The sequence below is a fragment of the Paroedura picta genome, chromosome 1 (genome assembly GCF_049243985.1).
Source record: "Paroedura picta isolate Pp20150507F chromosome 1, Ppicta_v3.0, whole genome shotgun sequence".
Taxonomy (NCBI): domain Eukaryota; kingdom Metazoa; phylum Chordata; class Lepidosauria; order Squamata; family Gekkonidae; genus Paroedura; species Paroedura picta.
In genome coordinates this window covers 66,331,333-66,359,207 of record NC_135369.1, presented here as the reverse complement: position 1 = coordinate 66,359,207, position 27,875 = coordinate 66,331,333, and the positions used below count along the sequence as shown (strand labels likewise).

The 27,875-nt window shown below is 42.3% G+C and overlaps 1 protein-coding gene across 3 annotated transcripts; it reads left to right on the top strand.

The window, feature by feature from the left end:
• The first annotated feature begins 74 nt into the window (after positions 1-74).
• Positions 75-27,875, top strand: FOSL2 (FOS like 2, AP-1 transcription factor subunit). 3 transcript variants are annotated; one of them, XM_077341500.1, is made up of 5 exons: positions 75-1,239; positions 12,682-12,936; positions 18,459-18,542; positions 19,896-20,003; positions 21,219-27,875. In XM_077341500.1, exons 1-5 carry the CDS (start codon positions 1,141-1,143, stop codon positions 21,726-21,728), a joined length of 1,056 nt encoding a protein of 351 aa, XP_077197615.1. In that variant the 5' UTR covers positions 75-1,140; the 3' UTR covers positions 21,729-27,875. The 3 variants fall into 3 exon arrangements, with proteins under 3 accessions (XP_077197615.1, XP_077197623.1, XP_077197632.1); XM_077341517.1 differs by lacking the exon at positions 75-1,239 and adding an exon at positions 1,570-1,854; XM_077341508.1 differs by lacking the exon at positions 18,459-18,542 and having other exon boundaries at positions 82-1,239.

The window sequence follows — 27,875 nt, the reverse complement described above, 5'->3', positions numbered from 1 at the left end:
GAACAGACTAAATCCAGGCGCTGGAGGGGGGGGGGGAGAGGAGAGGAAAGGGGGAGGTTTGGACCTCGGGAATGGAGCCCATCTAGCGCCCTGGCCGGGCGGGCGAGCGATAGGCTGCCAAGGCTTTTGCCTGGGGTTGGCTGCGCCGGGCTTACTGGGCAGGATGATCCTGGCCGCCGCTGCCGCCGCCGCCTCCTCGTTTGCCAAGTGGGAGGCTCCGCGGTGCGAGGCGGGGTGTGCGCGCTTGACGTTTGCGAATCCACATGGTACAGATTTGATGGAATAATAAGAGCCGTGGATTTGAACTCATGCCATTGCCCTGACTCATCCAGGGAGAGTAAAGGAGCTCAGAGAACAGGATACCTAGGCGCTCGGCGGAAAGAAACAGAGAGGGGGGGCGTGTAACGAGGAGGGGAGACGAGATCGCTTGCGTGACAGAGAAGGGCCAGCACTAAGGGTTAAAAGATCACTCATTAAGAGGCACCTTTTAAACAGCCAACAAAGGAACTATCAAGGATCCTCGGATCCTGGTCTGAATCATCCGGTCCAGTTAGAGCAGGAAGCTGGCACTTTTCTGAAGGGCTTAATTACACGGGAGGCGAACGGCCTCCTGACTTCAAAACGACAGTGCCACCGAGGCTGGGGAAGCAGAAGAGAGATCCACAGGAAGTTGCAAGGAAAAGGGACCAGGCGCATCACTCTGGGGGCTTGCTCCCTTTTTTTAGATAATATAAGCCGCGTTTGGGAAGGGAAGGGCCTTTCCCCCCTCCCCCAAATTAGTCGATTTAATGAACAAAATCAAGTTTTAATTTTCATCCGAGCTTCGATGATTTGGTTCTAGGGGAAGTGTGTGTTCCCCACCCTATATACTGGAGAGGGGATTATTTCTGCCACTCCGGTGCCTCAACGAAAAAGTCCAGGAAAGGACTGCGTTGTCCATTGCTTGAAACAGAGACGGGGGCGAGAAACCGCCAAACGCAACTCTCCCGGTTGACTCTCTTTGCAGAACCCACAGACAGCAAAGTCAATAAAAGATCGGAAGCCAGGACGGCAGAAAGGGGCAGAGAAAAAGGGGAGCGCGTCCGGGGAAGGGTTTTTTTTTTTTTTAAGTTTATTTTCCTCCTCCTTCCACCTCGGATCATGTACCAGGACTTTCCAGGGAACTTTGATACCTCCTCCCGAGGCAGCAGTGGTTCTCCTGGCCATCCGGAAACTTACTCCATCGTGACACCTCAACAGGTAGGGGCGAGCGCAGGCATTTCTGCTCCCGGCCAGGTTTCGGGGTGATTCTTGTTTTGCTTGCCTTCTTAACCCCCCCCCCCTTTCCCTCCGGTGGTCCCCGGACCCCCGCGCGCTCTTTGTCATTTCCTTTGCCTTGACCGATCGAGTGGGGGGGGGGGGTCGAGTTTTGATTGGGCGGCAGCGCTGCTGGGTCTGTTGCCCTCCTTTGTTCTCCCCCAGCGCTGGGGTCGCGCGAGCCCCCGGTGCCCGCTGCCTGCAGGAACCTGTCTCCCCTCCCCGCCCCCCTGGCGGCTCCGTGCCTTCCAGCACTCCTTAATCAAATAGTAAAGTTCGCGAACCACACCCAGAGGCCACCTCCCGCGAGCGCGCTCAGCCCTCTCGCTCGCTCGCTGGGGAGATTAGGGGGCAGAGTAGGGTGGCGCGTCTCCTTTGGCCCGCAGTCCAACCGCCGTCCTTCTCGGCTGCACCTTAAAAGGGAGGCGGAAGCGCCGGCCGCCCGGGCGAGGTTCGGGGGTGAGCGCGAGCAGGACGCGGGCGCGAAGTGGGAGCTCGAGGCGACAGCCGCGCGTGGCCAGAGCGGAGGGAAGGCGGCCGCCGAGGCTCCGCAGCGAAGTAAGTGGGAGCGAGCCCTTCTCTCGGGAAAGGGCTGCTTCGGAAGGGGCCGGGCGGAAACCCACCCGGTGCCTGCGCGACCCTTCGGCGGCGACTCTTGTCTCGGCGGGTTGTGCTGGCCCCTGGGGGATCGAGATGGGCGGCGAGGCGGAGTGGGGTGGGGAGCCCCGGTTCAGTCGCGGGGTCGGCTCTGCTGTTTCCTGCCGGGCACTGCCAGAGCAGAGCTCCTCGTTGCCCGGCTGGTAGTTGGGGCCCTTCACCCGGGAGATCGGTCCGGCACCCCAAGGGTCGCCGGGAAGCAGCCCCCTTACACGTGTCCTCCCAAGACGAAACAGGAGCTCCAGGCTCTACAGGTAGAATAGCCTGTCGCTCTCCACATTGCTTTCCCCCGAGTCTGAAATGTTGCCGGGGGTGGGAGAGCCGTGCCATAGGCACTGGAAAGGAAACCACAGATCTTTAGTATTTAATGCTGAGATTTCCACTGGGTTAGAAAGAACAGGGGAAACAATACTGCTCTCCCTTTTCAGAACATTGCCTGCCTTTCCAGAACCAAATCCCTCCAGTGTGGAGGTGCCATAGGGGCGGGGAAGACGTTTAAGCTGTAAACCTAGAAATCATCCTGAAACGGTTGACCCTTTTACAGCGAGGGGAGTATCGAGAAGTGATGAGCTCATCAACCGTGGTGCTCTGTAGTCAAGTGGAGTTCAAATCATCGGGATGGTTCTCTTGGATTTACACTTTGTTCTGTACCCAGTGTCATCATTTCATGATTAAGTGACTGAGGGTTGTGGCTTTGGATTTGGGGGGATTTAATGTGGGACATCTGTCTGTGGACTGGACCCAGTTCTCAGTGGGACTCTGCCCCTCGGAACTTGCCATGGTGGTCACCTCACATGCTTTGTGAGCATCAGAATGCCTATTAAATGCCACTTAGATGCTTTGCGAGGGCTTTTGTAGAATCAGAAATTGGGTGGAGGAAATTGAGTACTCCAGCATCTTAATTATACTCCCATAGCCTTTGTTGATGCAGGCAGAATGCATAGGTCACCTGAGGGAGGCTCACAGAGACTGTGGCTGAATTCTTTTTGTACCGCATGTACCTGTCTGAGTGGATTTGCTTTCTCTTAAACCTGTTTAAAATGTTTTAAAAGTTGGCTTGTAGTTACAACTCACTCCTTCAAACTTCCTGTCGTTTCCCCTCCCTTAATTCCTTATCTCCTTATTTGAGATATGCAAATGTATAACCATGGCAGATGGGCTGATGAAAGGAAACACCATTCTAACTTCTTAGGGCACGGTCCCAGACTGATATGCATTTATGTGCATTCCCAAGAACCAGCTCTTTGGATGCCAGGCTCCTATTAACCCTTGGGCTTTGCGTTTTAATGATATTTTTGAGGCTTGATGAAAAGATTGAGCATGTGAAATTAAAGACTCCTTCAAGAGATTAGGCCACATTTTAAAAATTCAAAGAAGCAGGGCCACTGGCAGTGTCAGAACTAGGTCCTCACCAGTTTTGTAGACTGAATTATAGTGTTTTTTGCAAAACCGTCTGTACTTATATAGAAAAATCAATAATGTTGTTAGTCCTGGTCCAATAACTGGTCTGTTTTCATTACATGGGTTTCTGGGGAGGGTGTTTAATATTATTATTATTATTATTATTATTATTATTATTATTATTATTATTATTATTATTATTCGATTTATTTCCCGCCTCTCCCTGCAGGCTCGAGGCGGGTGACAATAATCTCAACCCCATTAAACCCATTAAGATATGTATGGTCATATGTATCAAATCAAGTCCAATTGCCACAGTTGGGAAATCTTTGTATAAATTTAATTAATTTGTTAACTTTTTTTGGCCCCACTTGGTGTTCTTTTCTTTGTGTGTATATATCTATTTGTTTCATCTAAGCTGGTTTCCTGAAGGAAAGATGCACACCACTGAAATATGTAAATATATCTGTGGAGCAAGCCATGTCTTTGTAGATATTTGGTTCAGGTCCATCTCACACAAGGGCACAGAAAATCATTGCTTCCTCTTCAGCTCTAGTTCTGTGTTTCTAAATCTTTAAATATTGTGAATGTTCTGTTTCGATGAAATATATTTTTTGATTTTTTGAAATATTAGAATTTTTTAAAAGCACAGCAGTTTTAAAACAATGGACCATATAGTTTTCAGGAGACATTGACCACTACACAAATACATTCTCTCTCTGTCTTTTTTCTCTCTCACTTTCTTGTTAAGCAGTTTGTCCCCCTCCCTTGTACCAGTGTACAATCTTTTAGCAGTGGTTACTAAAAACACCCAGGCCTGGTTTGCCTTCTGAATCTTTAGCATGTTTCCAGGATTGTTTAATAATTATGATGGCTTATGTTCATGTTAAAATGTTCATGTTCATGTTAAAATGAAGAAGCTGTAAGATGCCAGATTATGAAGTACATAAACAGCAATCTTTACTCTGGAAGAACATTTGTTTGAAAGCACTTGGACAATTTTCCATGGAGTGGGTTTAGAACTATGGAGTATGTTGGCCTGAATTTCAGCTCCTCCTATCCCAAGTTCTCAAACCAGCTAACAATATTTAAAATATAAAATGATAGCTGTTTGGACTTGTAGCTCAAAATCCAGATAAATATATATAATATGGGCCTGTTCAGATTTCTGTAACTCTAGTTGTCTAATTTTTCAGGACAAACTTGCTATTTTGTTGTCATTATTCTTTGTAAAATCCAGCTTATTCACAAGTTTCTATATTTCAATAGCTATTCTTGGCTCGGGTGGAAGATGACATATTTCTGCGTTAAACTATATATATTCCAAAAAGTCAAAGAAAGAGCCTAAAATCCACATGTAGGTTAAAAGACAGCCTTTGAATGAGCTCAGTCAAACACTTAGCAAATTCTGAGGGTGCTGCTACACAAAAGGGTTTTGTAATGAGTAGTAGCATAAATAGTGCTTCTAGTTGCCATTAATTTACAGATGCCCGGCAAATGTACTCTTAGGTTAATTCCAATGTTCTGTTTTTCAAGAAATGTTGATGAAACTATTTGTAAAAATCTTTCTTACTCAATCCGCATTTTTTAACATTGAATGCTTTTTTTTATTACTCTGAATTCACTACTGTTTCAGCAACTATACAAAGCCATAATGAATTCTGTAAACATAAACAGTATCTCTTTAAAGTAGGCATTTACATTGACTTTTTAATAGTGTCTGTCCACAAAGATGGAATGAATCCCTCTCCACCCCCCAGTGACATACATCTTCAGGCAAAGCTGGGAAGTGATATTTTGTTGCTTTCCTTTGGTATTCAGACATTCCTTGGCTGACTAAAGGGAGGTTGTTGGTATTTATTGTTGATTAGTTTTGACCTTCAGAATGCAAGTTCTAACAGGGCCTGTGTGATTTGACTACATTTTTGTGATAGCTCTTATGGTCAGCGTCTAGTCTGGAAGGATGTCGGAACTTGAAGAATGAGAAATATTTCCTGTTGAAACTGAAATACATGAAATCCAGGAGGCTACTTGCTTCCCTCCTTACTTCGTGGTGTACATTTGTCTTGGATCTTTTTGGAGGTATCTTCTTAATGTGCCAGCATAAGCAGAACCCATAGCTTCTAGAGAAAACATTGCACAACTTCATTAGTTACACAAACCTATATTTCATAACTTGTTTACATCAGCTGGCCTTGCTTTACCCCCCCCCCCCCGCTGTCTTACTACTTGTGGGAAGTGTACCAGTAAGGTGAAGCATACAACCCCCCATATCAAGTACCTTAAGGGCTTTAAAAAAACAACAACACAACTTTCCCCTATAAAACTTAGCAAGTGGTGCCAGTCTATGACTCTCTCACACATCAAAGGCCTTTTCTTACCAGAAATTACTCTCAAAGTGTTCAACTCCTCAATAAAGATATCTCTTTGGTGCCCTCTGTAGGCTATAGAAAGATTGCCAGAGATTATGGAAAGGAATTATTTGCTTGCTTGTATTATATTAAATTTAAGGAATTTTGCTGGGGCTGGGTGGAGTGAGATATTTAAAGATTCGTTGTTTGGTGCCTCTTGTTGCAGCCCATAGGTTCTAAAGAAACTATTACTATTTTTCCAATTTGGCCCATTCTCCTTGAAATGTTCAGTTTTTCTTGTAAGTCTTTTCCTGCATCATTCAATGGCACCTTTAAGATGAACAAAGTTTTATTCTGGGTTTGAGCTTTTATGTGCATGCATACTTCTTTGGTATCTGAAGAACCTGTGCATGCACATAAAAGCTCATACCCAGAATAAAACATGAAAGCTTATATCCAGAAAAAACTTCATTGGTTTTAAAGGTGCCATTGAACTCAGACTTTGTTCTGCTGCTTCTGTATCTTTCTGTGCCATCCACATGCTGTTATCCAACATTACACCTTTCTGTGCACTTTGCTATGGCTTGTGGGATCTCACCTATCTTTCACTGTAAAGGAGGTGATGTTGGACAGTCAATTCATTGATCAAATTAGTCAGCTGACTCTGTTTCATTGTGTCTAACTACTGATGGTTATTGTCTTACAGAACAAATTTCTCCTTTTCTTGCATTCTTAATATTTGACCCAGCAATGTATTCTAGTTGGCATGTTTCCCACCCACATGGTTTTCAGTCGTATTTATAGATACCACAGGAAAGGTAGTCTATGTAATTACTTCCACATGTCCTCACCAACACCTTTATTTCACACCTACCCTTGGTGGGTTACAGGATCAACCATGATCCAAATTCAAGCCTACCTGGAACTTATGCTGTCTATGCACAGAATGTTCATGGTAACCTGGGAAAGACAATACTCCCTGTATTATTGTCTTATGTGTTTCAGGGCTAACCCTTCATATTTAAAAATGGGGTGGGACAGAGAGAAGAATAAAGAAGTCAGAATATAGTTTTGCACAGGCCTCTATCAATGTTTGCATTCTCTTCTAAGACACTGGGAGGTGTCTTCATTGTCTTATCCTTGATCCCTGCAGATGTTGTAGATTAAGGTGTTGCACAAATGTCATCATCTTGTCTCAATCTCAATATTTAATGTTTTGGGAGTTCCTTGCTATGGATGTCAGCTGAATCCTACCAGCAAAGGAAATGTGTGTGTGTGTGTGTGTGTGTGTGTATTAAATATATCGCTTCCTTTTTATAATTATTTTTCTTTCCCTTTAAAAAGGTGCTATGTATGTGTTACAGTGGAGCTTGTCTTTTGGAGTAAAAGAGTTAATGTATTTTAATTGTTTTACCCTTCAAGAGCCAGGCTGTAGGTTTTTGTTGTGTTTTTATAATAGCAGGAAACATTGTACTTTCACATTATAGTACAAATTACATTACAACTTAAATATGGCGTACTTTATTTCATACAGGTTTGACTTATCAGAAAATGTCCTGAAAGAGTAAATCTGGTTAGAAAGGTTTGGACTCAGTTAACATCTGATGCTCCCCAACTTTTTCTAACCATGGTGTCAGTACCCTGTACTGACACTATAGTTAATATGACACTATAGTTATGACACACTATATATATGACTATAGTTAATATGTAAAGACAGTTAATGTTGGGAGTTCATAAAAATAGGTAAAGTTTTTCAATATAAATGTTATACATCTACATTTTTTAAATCTAGAGAAAGGAATGGGAACTTTTGTGCTTTCAGCAACCCCATTACTTGTCAAATTTGCCCCAGGCACAGTTCCTGCCTGGTTGGTTCCCATTTTCTTAAGCATATTACATTTTAAAGGGTGGGGTGGGGGTGGAGGTGTTGGATGTTAAAGCCCTCCTGATAGACTTGCCTCGGACAAGTCACTCTGTCTCTGGCTAATTGGCCTCACACAGGGTTTTCAGAATGGCAAATAAGATAAGAATGATACAATACTGTGCTGGAAGATGTTGTGGAAATTCTATATAAAAAAACATCTATTTCAGTTATAACCTGTCTTCCTCTCCAGTCAGGGCCCAAAGTGGCTTAAAAGAAAAGTGAGCTTCAACTGTGACTGAGTATATGGGAGCATACTTTTTAATCCTACACTGTTGAGAGTAATATGTATAGTGTGAAACAGCATAAGTAGCCTCTCCTGTCATTTTGCCTTTGTGTGTAGTGGGGTCTGCTCTTACTAGGAATCCATCTATCCTTGCTAATACAACACAGACCCGAGGAACCAAGGTCACATCTGAACCTTAGTGGCATTCAGGAAGATTATAGAGGCCTGACCTTTAACTCCTGGTTGTTTGGGAGAGGTTTGTTTCTAAGTCTAGGTTATTTGAAGGTCATTATAATTTATGTGGCTTGTCAAATATGAACTCCTCCCTGATTATTAGTCACTAGACATTAGGGCAGACGTCACCGAGAAGGTAATTTGCTCTTGTGTACACTCCCAACTCCTAGATGATCTTCTGAAACATATATTGGATAATTCCACCTTGCATTCATAGTTTTTACCTTGAGCCCCCAAAAGTTTGTATTTTCAGTGTGTGGCAGAACTGATCTATTCCATGCATGTAGAAGCAAATAATGGTTTTGTGGTGGGATATTAAGTGAGCCAAATAAGCGTATTACTTCCAAACCGACTAACAACTTAAATCAATAGACCCCCTCCCCTATTCTTTTTTAAAATTTAGATTACCTAATAATTAAATCTTTTGTCCTCTGCCAAGATTACTTATGTCTTCATTGTGGTGTAGAACTGTCAGCATCTTCTGTTCTGTCAAATAATTTTGATTTAGGCTTTGGATCACTGATGTTGTAGAGTGGAAGCAAAATTAGGTATGGATTTGTTAATTATGAATTCGAGTGTGGTTATAGAAAAATTGTTGAAAAGTTTGATCTGTATTCCTTAGAATAATAAGGAATTGTTTGTCATATTTTCTGATAGTGGATAGTTTCATCTATCAATTTTCTGTGGCCTATAACAGCCAGAGACATGCACTTTCATGTTCAGAGAACATGAATTTCTTCTACGTTTTACCCTGCGTAAGGGATAAATGAAGGTTGTCTACTTATGTCATTCTTTGCTTGTAACTTTTCCAGGGACATATGTCTGGCCACTTCTGGAGGCACAATCCTGGTAGATCTTTAGCCTGACCCCAATGAGGCTTGCTTTTCTCCTTCCTTTGCTGTCTCTGATTAAATTTAAGTGGTTGTAGAAAAAGCACTCAAGTCACAGCTGACTTACAATGACTCCAAGCGATGTTCAGAAGGGGTTTGCCATGGTCTGCCTCTGCGTAGCTACCCTGGATTTCTTTGATAGTCTCCCATCCAAAGACTAACCAGAGCCCCCCCCCCCCGTGCTTAGCTTCTAAGATCCAATGAGATTGGGGTATCCTGGGCCATCCAGATCAGGACTGATAAGTTGCTGTCTACTTGGTGTCTCTGGAGGACCATAAACCATTTTTATAAATGCTTTAAAATTCCCATTGTTGAGACATGATATGACTATAAAACTAACGTGTGTCTCCTGAATGGTTCCCTTGTTAGACAAAAACATTCCTTCTCATGGTACTTTCCCCTTCAGGGACAGTCTATTGTGTGTGTGTGTTCACCCCTTCCCCTAGCTGTTTGGTGCCAACAAACTATCCGAATGGATTTACCTCTTTCTGAAAACAAGGTGTACAAGTTTTCTTTTTTATTATTTTGCAGGAGATGATTACCTAGTGCCATTTTAAAAGCTGCTGCTTTGTTTTGTCTAGACAGGGCAGAGAGCTGCAGGGAATTTTTCTGATCTAAATCCCAAAACACATTTTATAGGGTATTATTAAAATATATGCACGCAAACCTGTGGCAGCTTAGAGGCACCTTTATATTCTGCTCTGTTTACATGCGGCCCCTAAATGGACATTTGTGGACAGCTGTGCCTATGGCTGGAGCCTAAGGAATAAAATCATGTGTCCTGGTGGTAGAACAATTGCCCGTAAAGAGCTTGTACCCATCTTTCTTTTGCGTGGTAGGCATGCATGCAACTGAGTATAGTGCATACAGTTATTACTAGGGCTCTTCTAAGGTCTACAGACTGGTTTTAGGCAAAGATACATAGGAGCCTCATGTGGTGCAGAGTGGTAAGGCAGCAGACATGCACTCTGAAAGCTCTGCCCATGAGGCTGGGAGTTCAATCCCAGCAGCCGGCTCAAGGTTGACTCAGCCTTCCATCCTTCCGAGGTCGGTAAAATGAGTACCCAGCTTGCTGGGGGGTAAACGGTAATGACTGGGGAAGGCACTGGCAAACCACCCTGTATTGAGTCTGCCATGATAATGCTAGAGGGTGTCACCCCAAGGGTCAGACATGACTCGGTGCTTGCACAGGGGATACCTATACCTTTACCTTTACATAGGAAGGATATATGTGCCCAAGCAGCTATGAAGAAAGTAGAAGAGAACAGAAGCACATGTTTCACTCTAGATTAGCCTCCCAGGTAGCTGTGGGAAGGGTCAAATTGCTTCTTGCCTCGTGCCAGCGTCTTTTCAAGAGTGGTGTGGCTCTGTCCATTTCATGAGTCAGTTCCTCCTTTTGACTTGTCACGTTGCCTTCTAGGAATGGGAACAGGTGGGTGGGTGTCTCCAGGGTACCTCCTTGGATTTTGTCAGGGAATGACTAGAAGCTGTTGGAATACAAATCTTGCTTTCACATGTTAGTGTTTAGGCATCAATTTGTGTTCCCTGTACACATACAAGTTGATGTTTATATACATGGATGTATTTATTCAACTTATACACATTTCACACAATCTAAACCAGGGGTAGTCAAACTGCGGTCCTCCAGATGTCCATGGACTACAATTCCCATGAGCCCCCTGACGGCGAATGCTGGCAGGGGGCTCCTGGGAATTGTAGTCCATGGACATCTGGAGGGCCGCAGTTTGACTATCCCTGATCTAAACCCTGGATTTTTCAAGGAGTTGGTGCTTGAACATAAAATCAGAATGAATGCATTTGCAAGTATCACAGAAGCATGTTGTATATACATTAGGGCAGGGTTTCCCAACCAAAGAACCAAGGTGTTATATAGTACCACAAAGGCCTCTCAGTGGTAATGTGGCATGAGGGTTTTCAAAATGGCGGCTAGGGAGAGCCCTCCTGCCCTGTGGGGAAAAAGGCTTTTAATTTTTTTTTAATTTAACTTTATTTGGGCAGGTTGACCTGTTCCCTCACAAAATGGCCATGTTTCACTGCTCTTTTAAAATACTCAGCATGTTATAAATTCACCAAGAAAAGTTTAGCCGGTTCTTTTAACAAACAGAATCTAAATGTGTGCTACATTGCCAATGAACTTTCCCTGCATATGTTGTGGTAGCATTTTGGGACTGAAATTTATTATCTCAAATTGCCTGATATTATTTACTACCAATGAAGGGGGAAGAAATACATGGCATGCTCTGTAATTAAGCTGCTAGGATGACATTCTGGGCTCTTGGTAAGCCATTGAAATGTGCTGTCCTTGAAACAGGGATCAAAAGCATGTGGAGATTTGCATGTCTACAGTTTTGCTAAAATAGTTTCTTCCACTGATAGAGATCTATAGGGTTGAACGGCACTGTTTTCTTCAGTTCTGTGCTCCTGGGGGCTGATAGGCGAATCTTGACTAACTTTCATAGTTATTAAAATATTGTTTGATTGGTCCATGTTATCATAACTGTCTTATTCTTACAATTTAAGTAAATGAGACAAGCTACAGTAGACAGAAAGGATTCTGGTAAAGTTGGCATTCTATTAAAACTACTACTACATGATGGTAATCTGGCAGACCTAAGTAGTGCTAGAGTAATGTTGATTCATTGACATAAATTACTTAAGGGTTTTGTTCTCAGCAAACCAAACAGATAAGTTGTTGTTGTTGTTGTTGTTGTTGTTGGTTGTCTGATGCAGGGCATTTACTTTCAATCTTGATTTTTCAGGATATGTCATTTACTAGTTTACGCAGTTTTGCTTAGCCTGATATATATCAGTTAGAAAGTTTCTGTCTTGTCAGTGCACTTGCCAGCCACAGACCTATTTGCTTCCTTCACTTTGAGCGAAACTTTCATGTCCAAAGAGGTTGTAAATTACACGTAGCCCCCTGCCCCACCTATGTTCAATAAATTATTCTTCTCCAAACATTCCATGGTCTGTCTCGTGAAGCACCACAGTATGTGGACATCCTAGGCATAACTACAGAAAGGAGTAGGAGGCACACAGAGACGTGCCCACTTCTAATTTGGCATAAAGACAGGCCTATAGATACTTTAAATAAATCAACTGGGCAGCTCCAAATTATTGCTCAGTTCCCAAACTTTAGTCTTTGGATTCAGAATTTAGAGAACTTACTGTCACTATTGATGTTTTTCTTTGGAAAATGTGATTGAAGGAATCTACCCAGCTCAGATACTGCCCACATGATCCTCCCCTCTCATTCCCTTCCATATATTTATTTTATGTTTATATTTATATTTATAGGCCACTTCTATTGAGCTAGTCTTCTTGGGGCTGCTCATGACAATATATACATAGTATATATTAAAACCATACTATAATTACATTAATACATTAAAATGGATTAAAATCAGTAGAAGCTAGCAGCACAGTTGTTCTTTGAATTAGTGTAAGAACAGAGCCAATAGCAATTATCACCTGACTATTAGGAGAAGAAAGTAAGGGGGGGGCATATGATACCAATTTGTGAAACAGTACCGTTGGTACCCTCCAGAGTAGATACTATGGGGCCAAGTGTTGCTTGGTAGAAGGTAGCTTCTTTAATCTTGACTTCCATATAGTTTGTCAGGGGTTGGTATTCTGGCATCTGAATTTTCTCTTTCCTTCTTTCTCTGTTGTGTCTCCTAGAAATTCCGGGTAGATATGCCAGGATCGAGCAGCACTTTTATTCCAACTCTGAACGCGATTACCACCAGCCAAGACTTGCAGTGGATGGTCCAGCCCACTGTGATCACCTCCATGCCAAGTGCCTACTCTCGCTCGCATCCCTACAGCCATGCTCTGCCAAATCTGTCTTCAGTGTCTGGTCACACAGCCCTTCAGAGACCTGGTGTTATCAAAACCATTGGGACCACAGTAGGCAGGAGGAGACGAGATGAACAGGTAATCACACTGGTTCAAGCTACTGCATGTCATCTGCCAGCCGAGTTGGCTTGGGGATTTCTGGAACTGAAAGCAAACTTCCAGGGCAACAACTTAATTCTCCTTGTTTAGTTGGGTTGGCTTATGCTGTGATATTGGTATTTTTCATGATGATTTAGTATTTTAAGTTAATATGGAGGGTGCTGTGTTGTTATACAAACAATGGCTCACCAGTAGGGCATGTCTTGAGCCTCAAGCCCATTATGGGAGAGAGGCAGTATAAGAATGCATTAACAACAACAACAATGACTTGTGTTTCTGTGTATCCCATGCACTATCATCCCACACTTCCTCCAAGGTGCTCAGAGTGCCATACATCTCCCTTCCTTATTTTATCCTCAAAACCACTCTGAGAGCTAGAGTAGACAGGGAGAGTGACTGGCCTGAAGTCACTCAGTGCATTTCCCAGCAGAATGGGAATTTGAACCCTTCTCTGCCAGGTTGAGCCAGGGTTTCCAGGTCCTCACAGGACACCATTAGGGTGTGTGTGTGTGTATGTGGGGGGAGTTAGAATTGCCAGATCCAGGTTGGAAAACTCCTGGAGATTTGGGGGTGGGACCTGGGCAGGACAGGGACCTCAGTGGGATACTATATACCATATATGCCATGTACCTCAGCCTCCAAAGCATTCATGGTCTCCAGGGGGACTGATCTCTGTAGTCTGGAGATAAGCTGTAATTGCAGGGGTTCCCCAGGTTTCATCTGGAGGCTGGCATCCTAGATCTAGCACCCTCACTATTATGCCACACTGGCTTATCGCACATGAGGCCTTACTTTAGTCCCTGGGTTTCTACTAAAGAGATTTTAGCTAGCAAGCTTGGAGAGACTGAGGATCTAAGTTGGAAACTTGTTAGCAGCCAGGACTGACAAGATCAGCATATAAAATACTATTCAGAGTATGTGTCTAATAATTGCTCTGCTTCCATATAGTTGAAATGATTTTACAGCTAAGGGGCAACAGGCAGAATTGTTTTTCAGTGGTTCCTAGGGTTTTTGGCCCAGAGATAAATTAATTCCTGAAGCCAAAGGCTTTCATGCTGCCTTATTGAAGAATGCTATCTAAAACTAAGATTGTTTTAAAATAGTTACATGTATATGTTTAGCATTTGTATACTGCTTATCTCCCCAATGGATCCAAAGTAGATTTCAAAATAATACTAATAAAACTTAAATACATTAAAACAAATAAAACAGAGTAAACAAAAAGCAATAAACAAAAGATAAACCAAACATCCTGGGATGGTCTGGCCTCAGGCTGCAAGTCATGGGCCAAAAGCCCTTCAGCTCATGCTCCTAGACACACCCTGGTTTTAAGTAGACAGGTAAACAGACTAGATCTTGCAAGCTAGTAGCCATCATCCCACAGCCTCCCCAACACCACCAGTATTTCTGCTTGGCCAGTCCTGAGAATACGTAGCTGAAGAGCTGTTCTGAAATATGCTAGTTGGAATTAAGCCTTATAATTTTCCATGTGGTCTCATTATTCCAGTTTCTTGTTCCTCAGTCTACTATCCTAGAACTCATTTTGTTTCTCTGGCACAATTTCCTGTGCTACCTAATTAGTTTATGGAGCATGAGATGATATTTTGGAGTTGGCCCTTGATTTCCAAAAATGTTAGGGATATTTTGGAATTAAATTCTGTGTAGGCGGAATGCAGTCTTGTTAATATGTTTATAAAACTAGAGCTTTATCAAGACTGTAGGCCATGAGCTCTCCCATGTGGGTAGTCCCAAATTAGGCAAAAGTTCCAGACTGAAATTTTGAGCTGCGTGGGCATTGATCATTTTCATTCCTTTTGCAGTACCAGAGCAAAAGTCCAATATGTTTTGGCAGCTTTGTGGTCAATAGGGTTTTGACTGTAACTCTCAGGAAACAATTTATGTACACTTTTAAATTAGTACGTATTGGGAATGGTCAGCTTTCATTTTCAACACACCACACAAAATTGTTTGCGAGAACTGGCCTTCAAGTTCAGATTGTCACTGGTTTCATGTGCCATGAAGCGTTTCTGCTCAGTACTCTGTTAAAGTACATTTACATCTGCCAATGGAAATGGCAGCTCCATTTTACAGTCTCCCAGCTTTGTAACACATGGGTCAATGAATGCAACTGATGTCCTTGTGATAGTGCTCACTATCCCTTTCTCTGTCAGTAATATTGTGAAGTAGGGTATAGAAATATTCAGTAATAGAAGGACAAAGTAGATTGAATTAATAAGTATGTGGGATTTAATAATTTGACCCAAGAATATCTGGCTTCAGTCACAGCCCAGTATTTTCCCATTAGCATGCAGTGCCACCCTTATAAGAATTTGCTTATTTTAAATAAATTAATTCAAACTAGAGGAGAAAGTGTCCTGGCCTGGTTTGGGGTTCCCCATTCTCCTCCAGTAACTATGTGTCCTCTACATCTGTCTTCTATTCCATCCAGTTAAACTAGCCAGGATTCTGCTGTTTAAGATCAATTTGTTCTAAAACACATGCCTATCACAACAACAACAAAAAACAGAGGCTTCTCTGAGTCAAGAACTTCAGGGCCCTGGGAGACTATCTGGAGTTGCAATGGGAGTGTTAAAAGTGCCCTGCGTAGTCATGAGTACCTTGTACTAATCTCAGATGAGGATCTTGTCAACTCAACCCTTGCTACTCCCAAAGCTTGTTTGGCTGTATTTGCATGGAAAGTTATTTGCATGAGCACTGATAGCAGAGAAGCAAATGTGGCCTTGATGCCAGAGCTCTGTTTCCAAAGAAGCTTGATTGGGCATGATGAGAGATTTCCCTGATTTAAGTGTTCCTGCAGTAGCCCTCATGAGGGAGTGGGGGGGGGGGTTGTCCTGGAAGCTTTGAGTTTACAGGGACTTCCAGGACTGTTACCATTGTAGAAAACTAGTCTTATTGACAAAATGCAAATGTGTCAGATCTCTATCAGTCTGGGTTCAATCAGTTGTCCATGTTCCACCCTCATGTATTCATTAGTGCATTTAGTTCTGCTTTCCTTGAAGGAGATCAGGATAGTGTACATAGTTCTTCACTTTATTCTCACAAGAGCCCTGTGAGGTAAGTTGGAAATTGTGCATTCATCTCAACAATTTGCCTGACAAGATTGAAAAAACTTGGAGATGAATGTTAACAGTAGCACAATATCCAACAACATGTGGTGTGTTCATATATAATGTGGAAACCTATGGTGCTGATCGTCAAAGCAATTTTTCTAGAGTAACTGTGTTGAAGGCAACTATTGCCAGCCTCATGCACTCCATGGTATTCATCTGAAATAACTGGTAGAAGAAAGATGCAGTCAAAAGCTTTGCAGATTTTTTTTTAATTGGATCTCCTGATCCTGTAATTTTCAAAGTGTATTTCCCTTCCATCCTTCTTCCAAGAAGTGCAACACGTGGCTAGTTCCTCATAGATCTCATCCCTGCATCAACGGTGATATAGGTCATGCTAAGAGAGAATTATTGACTCAAGGTCCCCCAGTGAATTTGAGAACAAGTAATTATTTGAACCTAAATTTTACACTCCGGGGTCTTAGATACTTTACTCAGTCCTTTACTAAAGAGTAGTTATGGTGTCCAATGTATCCTGAATATAATATTTTGTTGACTAAGTTGCAAAGTAAGATCCATGGAGAGAGCAACTAAGGTCATATCCCATATATTTCACAAAACAGGTCAACCTAACTTCTTCTTCCATTCAGTCCTTAGATTCTGCATTTATAAACAAGTATTGTAGATTTCATTTTCGACATCAATTCAGTTTGAATTTCCAGGAGCAAAGGGGATTCAGACACTTAATGCCGCAGGACCATATTTAAATGCCAACAGTTACAGTTGTCATTCTGTGGAATGGCAATATTTACAAGTCATATCTAGAATTCAGCTGAGAAAATGAAAAAAAAACTCCTCATAGTCTATCAATTGGTCCAATGTAAAAACTCCCAATCAGTCCAAGCCTTTCTTAAAAAGATTTCTTCCCAGGTTTTTGGTGAAGATAGGTCTGTAATTATAACCTAGCATGTGAAAATGGATCAAATGATATTGTTGTGCTATTATGCACCATAGTTCTCTAGCTGCAGAAATTGCAGGAGGAACGGGATCCAGGCTAGCATAAGTAGGCCCTGGTCCATTGAGAGAGGGGTGCCAGGCAAGAAGCTTCCAAAATAGCCCAAGATGAAAAGACTAACTAAAGTTACTAATACAAGTTAACAAATAAACCTGATGATAGTTTACAAGATCAGGGAAACCAAATCTTCCTTTACTGAATGGGAACACACATCCTTTTAAAAGAAATTCAAGGTGGTAAGGAACCTCACATAAATTCCAAAATGAAGTATTTAATTTATGAATGCTATATGAGCAAACCAAAAACAAAATCTGACTTCAGCTAGAACTCACAAGAGCTTTAACCCCCCCCCCCCACACACACACTCATTATATATGCTTGAATGGCTTTGACCTCTCTGGATTACTCTTAGACACCCCTGGGCTCCTTCTTGACATTTATCTTCTGATATAGGATGAGGGCATTATCATAAAACATGGGGGTGGGATGGGGAGACAAAATGGGAAGTAAATCTCCCACTTGTGGGGAGGGATGATATAAAAATCAAATAAATAAAAGAAAGGAGTACCATTAGTTTGATTTGACTGGGGCTATTCCAACTGATGCAGTCTCTGAGGATCTTAGTGCTTGACTTTTGAGTTAACAAGTATTTTCATGTGGGAAGAAACAGATATTTTGTTTCAACATCTTGCTCTACTTTTGCCTCATAAACCACCCAAGTTGTGAAACAACTGGGAGAATCTGCTGTGTGTTTGGCCTTGATTGCAGCTTCACTGTCCTCTTGCTCAATCTCCCTACAGTTTCTCCACTCCTTTGTGCCCCCCCCCCCCATCACCACCACCTTGCCAACTCTCTTCCTGTCTGGTGGGAAAGGGAGAGAAGAGAAACTACGTTGCTGATAGTAAACAAGCTAACCCCTTCCAGAACAATAAACATATGTTAACTTGCATATTTAATCTTTAAAATAATGTAAAACTCTTGTTAAGGCTTCTGCCAATAAAATTACCCTCCTTTGGGGACAAAGATTTTGCCTCAAGAAAGGGAAGAGTTTTTTTTACTTCTGATCATATGGACTCCATAATGAAGCCACAGCATTTTGCCTCAGAGTAATCTGCCACAGTCACTACAGAAAGTAATTGGATCTCTCTTCAGAGGTTTTATGTACACTTGTTTTGCCAGTTCACCTCCAGTTGGGACCGGTCCACACCCACTCGGACTGTGTCAATTAGACCTGGTTCACACATGCAGGGAAATGAAGAGGCAGATCCCTAAAGTGGTCATATGGATGGCATCCCTTAAGATTAGAAGCAGTGGATTCCAGTTTTGAAACAAAGCTCCACACCAATAAAAATCCAGCACAGCAATCAGAAAGATTCCCTCCTTTTTCTTTTCTCGCCATGGTGGCTTTCTCTTTACAGGGGATTTTCAACCCAGGGAACATTCCAGTATCTGCCATCCAAAGTAGCATAGACCATTATTTTCCAACTCATTCTCCTGCATGGGTAAGCCAAGCTTTGGTTTTGTTTCCAGTTGCCAACTTTCAGTTCTAGTGTGACATTCCTGTCTTTTGTGTTGCTGGGCTTTCTGGCCTTCTAACACTCTCCTGATTTTTATACGTATATTAAGTCTGCCAACTGCAGGAAATATTTTTTGTATATGATGAACTGAGCTCTGTTTATGAAAGGTAATACCACTAAATGTTGTTAGCTCTTAGGGTACCGCAAAAGTCTTTGTTGTTTATTCCCACAACAGGTTAAAATATAAAAAGGAGAGCCAATTATTCTTTGTTCACACATTATGGTAAACACATGTACAGTACACACTGGATTTTTCTGTAGATGTATGCTGAGTAATTTTTGTGTTACATTCAACACACACAGAGTTGAAAGTGTGATTTTTATAAGAACCTTATTTACCCAGGTAAAGGTATCCCCTGTGCAAGCACCGAGTCATGTCTGACCCTTGGGGTGACGCCCTCCAGCGTTTCCATGGCAGACTCAATAAAGGGTGGTTTGCCAGTGCCTTCCCCAGTCATTATCATTTTACCCCCTGGCAAGCTGGGTACTCATTTTACCGACCTCGAAAGGATGGAAGGCTAAGTCAACCTTGAGCCGGCTGCTGGGATCGAACTCCCAGCCTCATGGTTAGAGCTTCAGACAGCATACCGGCTGCCTTACCACCCTGCGCCACAAGAGGCTCCTGATCCCCAATTTGTTGGCTCTTTCTTGCAAACACGTTATTCACCTGCAGGATGTATGTGTATTCACTGTAACACGTGAACAGGACTAGTGTGTTGCAATAGTTGGAATGTCAGACTGAGACTGGGGAAACTAGGCTTCATATTTTCCTTCAAAATGTGAGCTTTGGTAGGTGACTTTGGGCTAGTCTCTCTCTCTGCCAATCCTATCACATTGGGGGTTGAAAGGATTATATGGAGTAGGTGACCTAAGAGAAAAATGTGATTAACAGATTATCACTGTTGATAAATATTTTTTTGTCCAGCATGGTTGCCTAGAGGTCAGGGTTAACAGTTTAGTTCTTGAGCAAAATTCCTAAAAAGTATTGACATACATACAAGTGTGGCATGTGTATGTAGTAGGGTAATGTATAAGTGTTAGATTTTACTAGGGAGGGGAAGAAGTGCTTTCGCTGGCATCAAGCTGCTGCTGGTGTCTTTTTAGAGAATATTTTGTAATTGGCAAAAAAGTATGAGTATTCCTGAGAATTTTAAAATGCTGTGGCATTCACTGAACACGTCCATTGTAGTTTAGTGTTCAAATGTATAAGGAAAGGGACTGCACACACACATGCACACACACACCATTTGATGTTTTCTTCCATTTGCATGGTTACAGTTGTCTCCTGAAGAAGAGGAGAAGAGAAGGATTAGAAGAGAGAGGAACAAACTAGCAGCTGCCAAATGCCGCAACAGACGTCGAGAACTGACAGAGAAACTCCAGGCAGTAAGTATTCCACATGTTAGATATTTCCCCTTTTCCTTGGGCAAAACAGAATTAACTTCCTTGACGTTTGAATGAATGAATGAATGAATGAATGAATGAATGAATGAATAAATAAATAAATAAATAAAACAGCCTGAGGAAAGCATCCTCTCTTTCTGTGGTCTTACTGAAGGAGGTAGAGTATGAGAAGGTGATCTAGAGAATCATATGAGAGCCAGTTTGGTGTAGTGGTTAGGAGTGTGAACTTCTAATCTGGCATTCCACACTCCCCCACATACAAACAGCTTGGGTGACCTTGGGCTCACCGCAGCACTGATAAATCTGTTCTGACCAAGCAGGAATATCAGGGCTCCCTCAGCCTCACCTCCCTCACAGGGTGTCTGTTGTGGGGAGGGGAAAGGAAGGCAACAGTAAGCCACTTTGAGACTCCTTAGGTTGAAAAAAGTGGCATATAGGAACCAACTCTTCTCCTTCTTCTCTTCCTCCTAAGCTAGATCCAGTGACACCTCAGAGATTAACAAAATTTTCAGGGTATAAACTTTAGAGAATCAAAGCTCCCTTTGCCAACATGGTGTAGTGTTTAAGAGTGACAACTCCTAATCTGGAAAACTGGAAAACTCCTCCTCTACATGCAGCCAGTCACAGTTCTCTCAGAACTCTCTCAGCCTCGCCTACCTCACAGGGTGTCTGTTATGGGGAGAGCAAGGGTAGGCAATTGTAAGCTGCATTGAGACTCTTTTGGGTAGTAAAAGTGGGGCACAAAAAACAACTTTTCTTCTTAACCACTTGATAATGGTTAAGAATATGAATTGTGAGGTAGATCTGCCCTGCTTCACAATGTGCCCCAATGTGAGAAAGGGGTGAACTTGTCCTTACCTCTTACTGACACAGTCTGGCAAGAGTGAATGGTCATGTGGATACTAAGCCACTCTTCAGAGTAGCTGCTGTGCCTTGCACTGTGGCCTAGAAGTCCCCAGGGATACTGAACATCCAGTATTTGGACTGAAAACATCAATATGTTGCTGCCAGTGCAAAAAAAATTATATTCAGACAAAAATGTATTTCAGTTCTTTAAAAAACGTGTTGAGGTTGTAGGTTTCTTATTGGTTTGACCACTGTTTGCAAGAGGCCAATGTTACTTGTTTATTTCCTCTTGGTACTTTCTGCTTAGACTCTTGGCAGGTTGATGACTGCTTATTTATGTTGAATCCACAGGAAACAGAGGAGCTGGAGGAGGAGAAATCTCTGCTGCAGAAGGAGATCGCTGAACTGGAGAAAGAGAAGGAGAAGCTGAAGTTCATGCTGATGGCTCACAGTCCTATGTGCAAGATCAGCCCTGAGGAGCGCCGAACCCCACCTCCTCACAGCCTCCAGACAGTCCGGACTGGATTGAGTGGAGCCATAGTAGTGAAGCAGGAGCCAATGGAAGAGGAGATCCCCTCCTCATCTTCTGACCTGGAGAAAGGGCAGAGGTCTGTCATTAAGCCCATCAGCATTGTAGGGGCCTTTTATGGAGAAGAGCCTCTCAACACTCCCATTGTGGTGACCTCAACACCTGCCATCACTCCTGGCACATCTAACTTGGTCTTCACCTACCCCAGCGTGCTGGACCAGGAGTCTCCACTCTCCCCATCGGAGTCGTGCTCCAAAGCTCACCGGAGGAGCAGCAGCAGTGGCGACCAATCCTCAGACTCCTTGAACTCTCCAACCTTGCTGGCACTGTAACCTCTCCCTTTTGCCCCCACTCTACCCCGTTACTCTGGGGGGGGGAATCCCCTCGTTGAAATCAAAGACCAGCACCATGGCCTTCAAGCACAAAGGGTGCGAGAACAACATGGGGGACCAGTGTATCCCCCAGGTACTTCCTGGGATAGGAGGAACCAGACCAAATGAAAGCCATATAGGGATGGGGGGCGGGCGTGTTAGAACAGAAGTCACACTACCGGGACCTGAGTGCTTGGACTATATGGTGAGCAGGGAGTATTTCACCCACAGTTTAGTGTGCTCTTGGCCATAAGTGGATGTGAGCTTCAGTAAATCACTAGCCATTCTCCTGTTATACTGGTGAATTGACTGGTGTAACCACACTCTGCTTAGTAGTACATTCCAGTTAGTTGATCTCATGTAGGTTTTCAACTTTAATTTTTATTGGATGCCATGACATTTCGAAAACTCTAAAGGCTTGTTGCAATTGTCGTTAAACCGCTGCTGATGTGATGTGGGGGAGGGATCTGCCTATGGAGAATTCTTGCTATTATTAAGTAGCTTTGAGTAGGTGATGATGGGGATGAGAGGAATAAATAACAGGTCCAAATAATTCTTTAAAAGTTCCATTCCTGACACCTTAGTGGATTAGGGGGTGGAAGCAAAATAAATTCAACATGCTGGGTGTTCTGTCAACAAAAGGAGAAGGTCTCTTTGAAGGACAGAGCATGTGGAGTGAGGGAGACACTGTTTCTTGCTATGTCGTAAGTGAGCCAGGAGTGGTGCCAAGGGAGCTGAGGAGATGCCAGAGTTGGTTTCCACTCAGCCTTTGTCTCTGGCATGGTTTCTTCTGTAATTAGTGTTTGTCCAATCTGTTGCTGGACCCTGCGTTTCCTTTCCTTTTGGCTGCCAGCCACCTTGGGTGTGATGCATCCTCCTCATCAATGTGCCTGACTCAGATGCCGGTGCCATTTCTTGACTCCCCATTCTGCACACTGTAGCACTTCAGCAGTGCTGCCATTCTTCTCTGCTGACTGGTCTGGGAAAGAGATTAACTGAAGTTGATACAGCAGGAAAGGGGTTGGAGGCTCCCTTGGAGCCTCTTATTTTGTACTATATCTTACACATCAGTTTCTGGCCAAAGTCTTATGATGTACTGCTAGTCTGATTATTTCAGGCCTGACTGTTTCTTTCTTTCTCTCTCTCTCTCTCTCTCTCTCCCCCCCCCCCCCTTTCTGGTTCTTTAGACAACCAGAGGAAAATTATTCTTATGCCTTCTCTTGGTCTCCTCCTAGGCTTGGTTCTTGCACATCCTAGTGGACTCTGTTTGAAAAACCCGTGCTCACTACTGAAATGGGTAGCATGCTTCACTCCACTCATCTCCTGTGCCAAGGCAAAATCCCTTTAAAAACAATTGCATTTAGACTGTGCAGCTGCATGGTTTTTTAGAGAGGCAAACCAATGAATCTTGGAGAGGTATGCTAGGTTTCCCATATAGCAGAGTCTGGCTTTGTTTAACTCTGTTATACATAGAACATCTCATTCAATCCAGTCCATTGAGGGTCCCTGTGATGAGTGTATTTATGGGCAGGTTTTCACTGTTTAGTTTCTTGAGTGCCAGATGGCTGAGGGAGCTGTAATCTCATTTCTGCTGCTTTGGGGACCAGATTTCTGAGATGAGAGAATACCTGTAAGCCATGTTTAACTCCATTGGTGAGCATCTCTGCTCTGGGCCTTCGACTTCACCGTCAGGGAATTCTCTTGAGTATTTCCAATGAAGTTGGTGAACAAATTCCCTTGATCTTAATGGATCTGGATCACAGCCATATTTTCTGGTCAGCAGCGTAGTGCAAAGGGATATATACGCTAGGTTTTTCTATCAAGAAAAATCAAAATCTGTGTCCTGAATGAATCAAGCAAATTTGGGTACACATTATTTTGTATTATTTATTCTGCTGATAGTAGCCATGAGGAGGAAGGAGTTATGCAGAACACAAAGCTCCTCTACTCTGGCCACTGGTCTTCTTGATTAGCAGCCTTCTGGCCTCTGAAACTTTATCAGGCATTACCTAAGCCTTTTCAAGCTTTTTTTTTTTTACAGCAATAAAACCCAATAACTTTCCAAAAGTAAAAGTGAGAAGCAAGTTTCCAGATACAATGATCAGCATCAGATACTGTATACAGACTCTGGAATCAACACAGTTTGGGCTGTAGCTCTACTTTCTACATGCAATACCTCCTCCCACCCCACAGCACATTTTCTTCATGCATTCCTTTTCTTTCCATTCCTGCTCTACACTGTTATTAGAGACCTCTGTTTACTGGCTCAGGGAGGATTCTGTTCTCAATAGGATGGGCAGAAAACCTAGGTCTGAACTGACAACCATTTTAAAAATAACACCAGAGCCCTTTGGACAGAAGTTATTGGTATGCTTAGAAAAAAGCTTTTCACTGCCTAGGCAAAGGGAATTGTTTTTTAAAAAACACCAAACCATGTTCTCAGCCCATGCAACTGTGCATTGAGCCAATTTGGACCGGATTGCCTATTCTTCTTAGTGATTCTTGGAAAACTGGAGGCTAAATACAACTGATGCACCTGCTGTGCCAGGCTTGTAAATCAAAGAATTATTGGCAGAAAGGAAATGTGTTCTCTGAAACGTTCCACAGTCTCCAAGTATGTGTATGGTTGTGTTTGACAGATGGCAACATGCAGGACTGCCGATGTTCTGGCTGCAGATCCCTGAGGTCAAGGAGGCCCAAGCTGGTCAAAGACCTTTTACAAAAATGAACTGGCTAACATTAATTTTTTTCTGAACAGTTGTGTAAGAGGCAATCTTTAGAACATGGTTGCCTTGATTCATCTAGGATGAGTGATAAGTCACCTTCATAGAAGAATTCCCTCTAAAAAGAGAGGGAGACTCAGATGAATGTCCAGATTCTGCAGTCTTTTACAATGCCTGCCATCTTTTCTGGTGATCTCTTAGCTTTTTCTTTTGTGCCAATAGGTTTGCATATTCCTCCCAGGCCTAGCAGCAGTAGCTTGACTTTGCTTGGGGCTGTTGGATTTCCCTGGGACTGGTTTTCTTCTCTGTTTCAGATAGATTCACACAACCAACCAAAGCCATATCTCGACTCCACAAGCTGGCTTGTTGGAGCCAGTCAGTTCAGTCCAGTCTTATAATTCCTTTAGGATATAGGCCAATATAATGTGTGAATCTACCTTGAACTCCAGATGCTGCTTTTCTTCCACATATCTTTGTATTCATGTGTTAACTTGTACACGTGAAGATGCATGTTGCACCTTTTCCTCTTAGTGATACAAATGTGGACCTTTAGGTAAATGTGTATGTGATGGGGGATTTGGCCTGATGGAACCTTGTTGAATGTTCCTACTTGCGGTTCCTTTTAAGCTTTGACAGAAGGAAGGGATAGATCTGGATTTAGAAATTGGTACAAATTGGTACATGGAGTTAGGAGCCCCGTGGAAGCTACAGTTTTCCTTGACACTTGTAAATTTACAACCCCCTCTCCCCATCCCAGTGATAATATGACACTCCTTACATGGACAGGGACTAAGGGGAGGCAACACCCAAGTACTTTTAAGCTTTGTTGGATTCATGCTCTAATAGTTGGGTCTCTGGTACTACAATTATTTGTCCCAAACAGGTTAAAACGATATGCAAGTAACTTGATAGATGGGTATGTTCAAGGAAGCCTAGAAACTTTGAAGGAAATCTCTCTTTGTCTCCCAACACTAATGTTTTATTAAATAATTGCTTCCCATTGTTTCCAGCTTTGTCCTTGACTCCTCTGTTTGATTTATACACAGCCCCGCCCCCTGCACACATATCGCTGCATGATCACTGTTCATTTCAAAATGCTTTGCCCTAGTCCTACTAATGCAGTGTGGCCCCATCGCTTTAATGGATTGTGATCTTAAACCTGCAATGTCCTTGTGATAGAAACAGGATTTGGGCTATCAGTAGCTTCCCCCTCCCACCTTAAAATATTTTTATTTAATTAATCTATTGCCTTTATTTGAACCTACCAGCATGCTGCTCATTCCCTAATTCTCCTGGCCTTCATCCTAAAAACACACTCTCATGTTTCTCATTATTTATTGGCTGGCAAACACTTCTTGTGTCTGCTCCAGCAAATCTGCCCACTGTTCATGTAATATCCCTTTAACTTGTGTTCCTGATTTTTAATGCCAAAATAAAATTCTGCTACAGAAAAAAGACTTCCAAAATTATTCTTATTCAGTCAGGTGGGTTGAATATTTTGAGAGGGGTGCAAATGGTCCTGTGTTAGTTTTAGTTTTCTTATTTATATCTATTCTATAAATAATGTTTACAACTTTTTTTTCAGTCTTGGATTTTTAAAAGAGCATTTAAAAACCTATACCTTTCCCCTGTTGATTTCTTTTAAATAATACTGATTGTCCTTTCTTTTATAAAATATATTATCAAAGGGTGGGAGTGGAGGGATTCCTCCCCCTTCCAGTTCACAAATCTTCTGCACGTTTCTTCTGCTGTGCCTATTTCCTGCATTTACATGGACTGTTTCTACATTAATTTGTGCAGTTTGCTCTTGTCATGGTCCTCTGTTCTTTTCATTCACATGAACCATTTTCTTTTTAAGCAAAATGACAGTGTGCATTAGAACAGTGGGCAGGATTGTTTTAAAATTCTGCCATGTGATAGCAGTCATGATAACACTTGTTCACTGTAGATAACAGTCCTAGTGTAACTGGTTGCCCATTTAGCTTAATGGCACAATCTTTCATATTTTGCTATCAGAACAATTAAGAAATGCAGTGGGGGTTATCATGAGGGCAGATATCAAGCCATTAGGCCCAAGGCATGTTAGTTAATCAACAGCACCATCCATAAAGATACATCCTTCAGTGGGGTTTGAAGGATGTACCTTTTCTTGGGATGCTGCTGTGATCTTATGAACTATCATTCAATCAGCTAAGGGAAATGTTGTTCATGCTTTAAAAGTACAATATAATTTCCTGTGTGCCCATACTCAAGATTGCACATCTGCATGGCTTTACCTATGCAGGGGTAGGCATGTAACCTAAAGAATGGAAAGCTATGGCAAGAGCAATATGATCTTTTAAAATTGTAGAAATCAAGCCAGAAGATCAGCAGGAAAGCATATTGTTGTTTCTCTGTGATCACAGTAAATCAGAAGAACCACTAAATCTGAGCGAGAAGAGGGAATTCAGAGGAGGGAGGGAAATTTGAAAGCATCCTTTATAGGATTTTTCCTGTATAAAATGTATAAAGAGATACTTGTTTCTAAAGAAGCATGATCAATCTTCTGCAAGTAGTAAATGGAGCTGAAAGAGCTGTCTTGAAATACAAGAAGTTAATCAATGTTTTCAAGTCCGATGAAATTGTTTTCTTCTCTCCCGCTTTGTACAATTAAAAAGTTGGTCCACTTTCTTGTTGGTGATTGTTTGATGTGGAAAAATATGGAATTATGTGTAGAAAATAGACTGCAGGTTTGTCTTTGCTCAGTGAGCAGATACAGTGTTGTATATATAAATTCTACTGTGTAGTCTCGAGTAACTTTGGTGAGAGATGATGCATCCTCATTAGCACAATGGTTTTCTTAGTATAAATGGATGAATGCATTAAGATCCCTAAAGACAAAAGGGACTAACTCCCATTCTGTTTACATGGCTGTGATCCTAAATGCACTCACATTAGATGTATGTAACTACACTGGTGATAACTTTGGTAGAGGAAGTGACCTAAGTAATCCAATTTGTGTTGCAAAACCACAGAGATCAATAAATGTTTGGGTGTGCCATTTTAAGTTTTTCCTTAAATATTTTTAGCCCTGTCCCCCTTACTTTAGGCTGAAGCAACTCCTGTCAAAAGTTACTTAAAAGGACCAAATTGAAACCCTTATAGATAATTTTTGTAGCTCTTCTTGCAGAGAAGAAGCTTGCCTACACTGTCAATTGTTTATTTCCTTGTAATACAGACCTACCATATTTGCACTAAACCCCACAATGATTGAAACAATTATATGAAAGCTGATTTGGGAAAGCTTGCTGCTAAGAAAGAACATACTAAAATGATGGTCATGCTTTTACAGTTTTCATGGAGTATTATCATTTTGTAGAATAAAATCAATTTGAATTGAAAAGAA

Coding starts and splice junctions, on each gene's coding strand:
- FOSL2 (XM_077341500.1), top strand. CDS start 1,141: ATGTACCAGGACTTTCCAGGGAACTTTGATACCTCCTCCCGAGGCAGC. Junction 1,240..12,681: donor CCATCGTGACACCTCAACAG/GTAGGGGCGAGC, acceptor TGTGTCTCCTAG/AAATTCCGGGTAGATATGCC. Junction 20,004..21,218: donor TGACAGAGAAACTCCAGGCA/GTAAGTATTCCA, acceptor TTGAATCCACAG/GAAACAGAGGAGCTGGAGGA.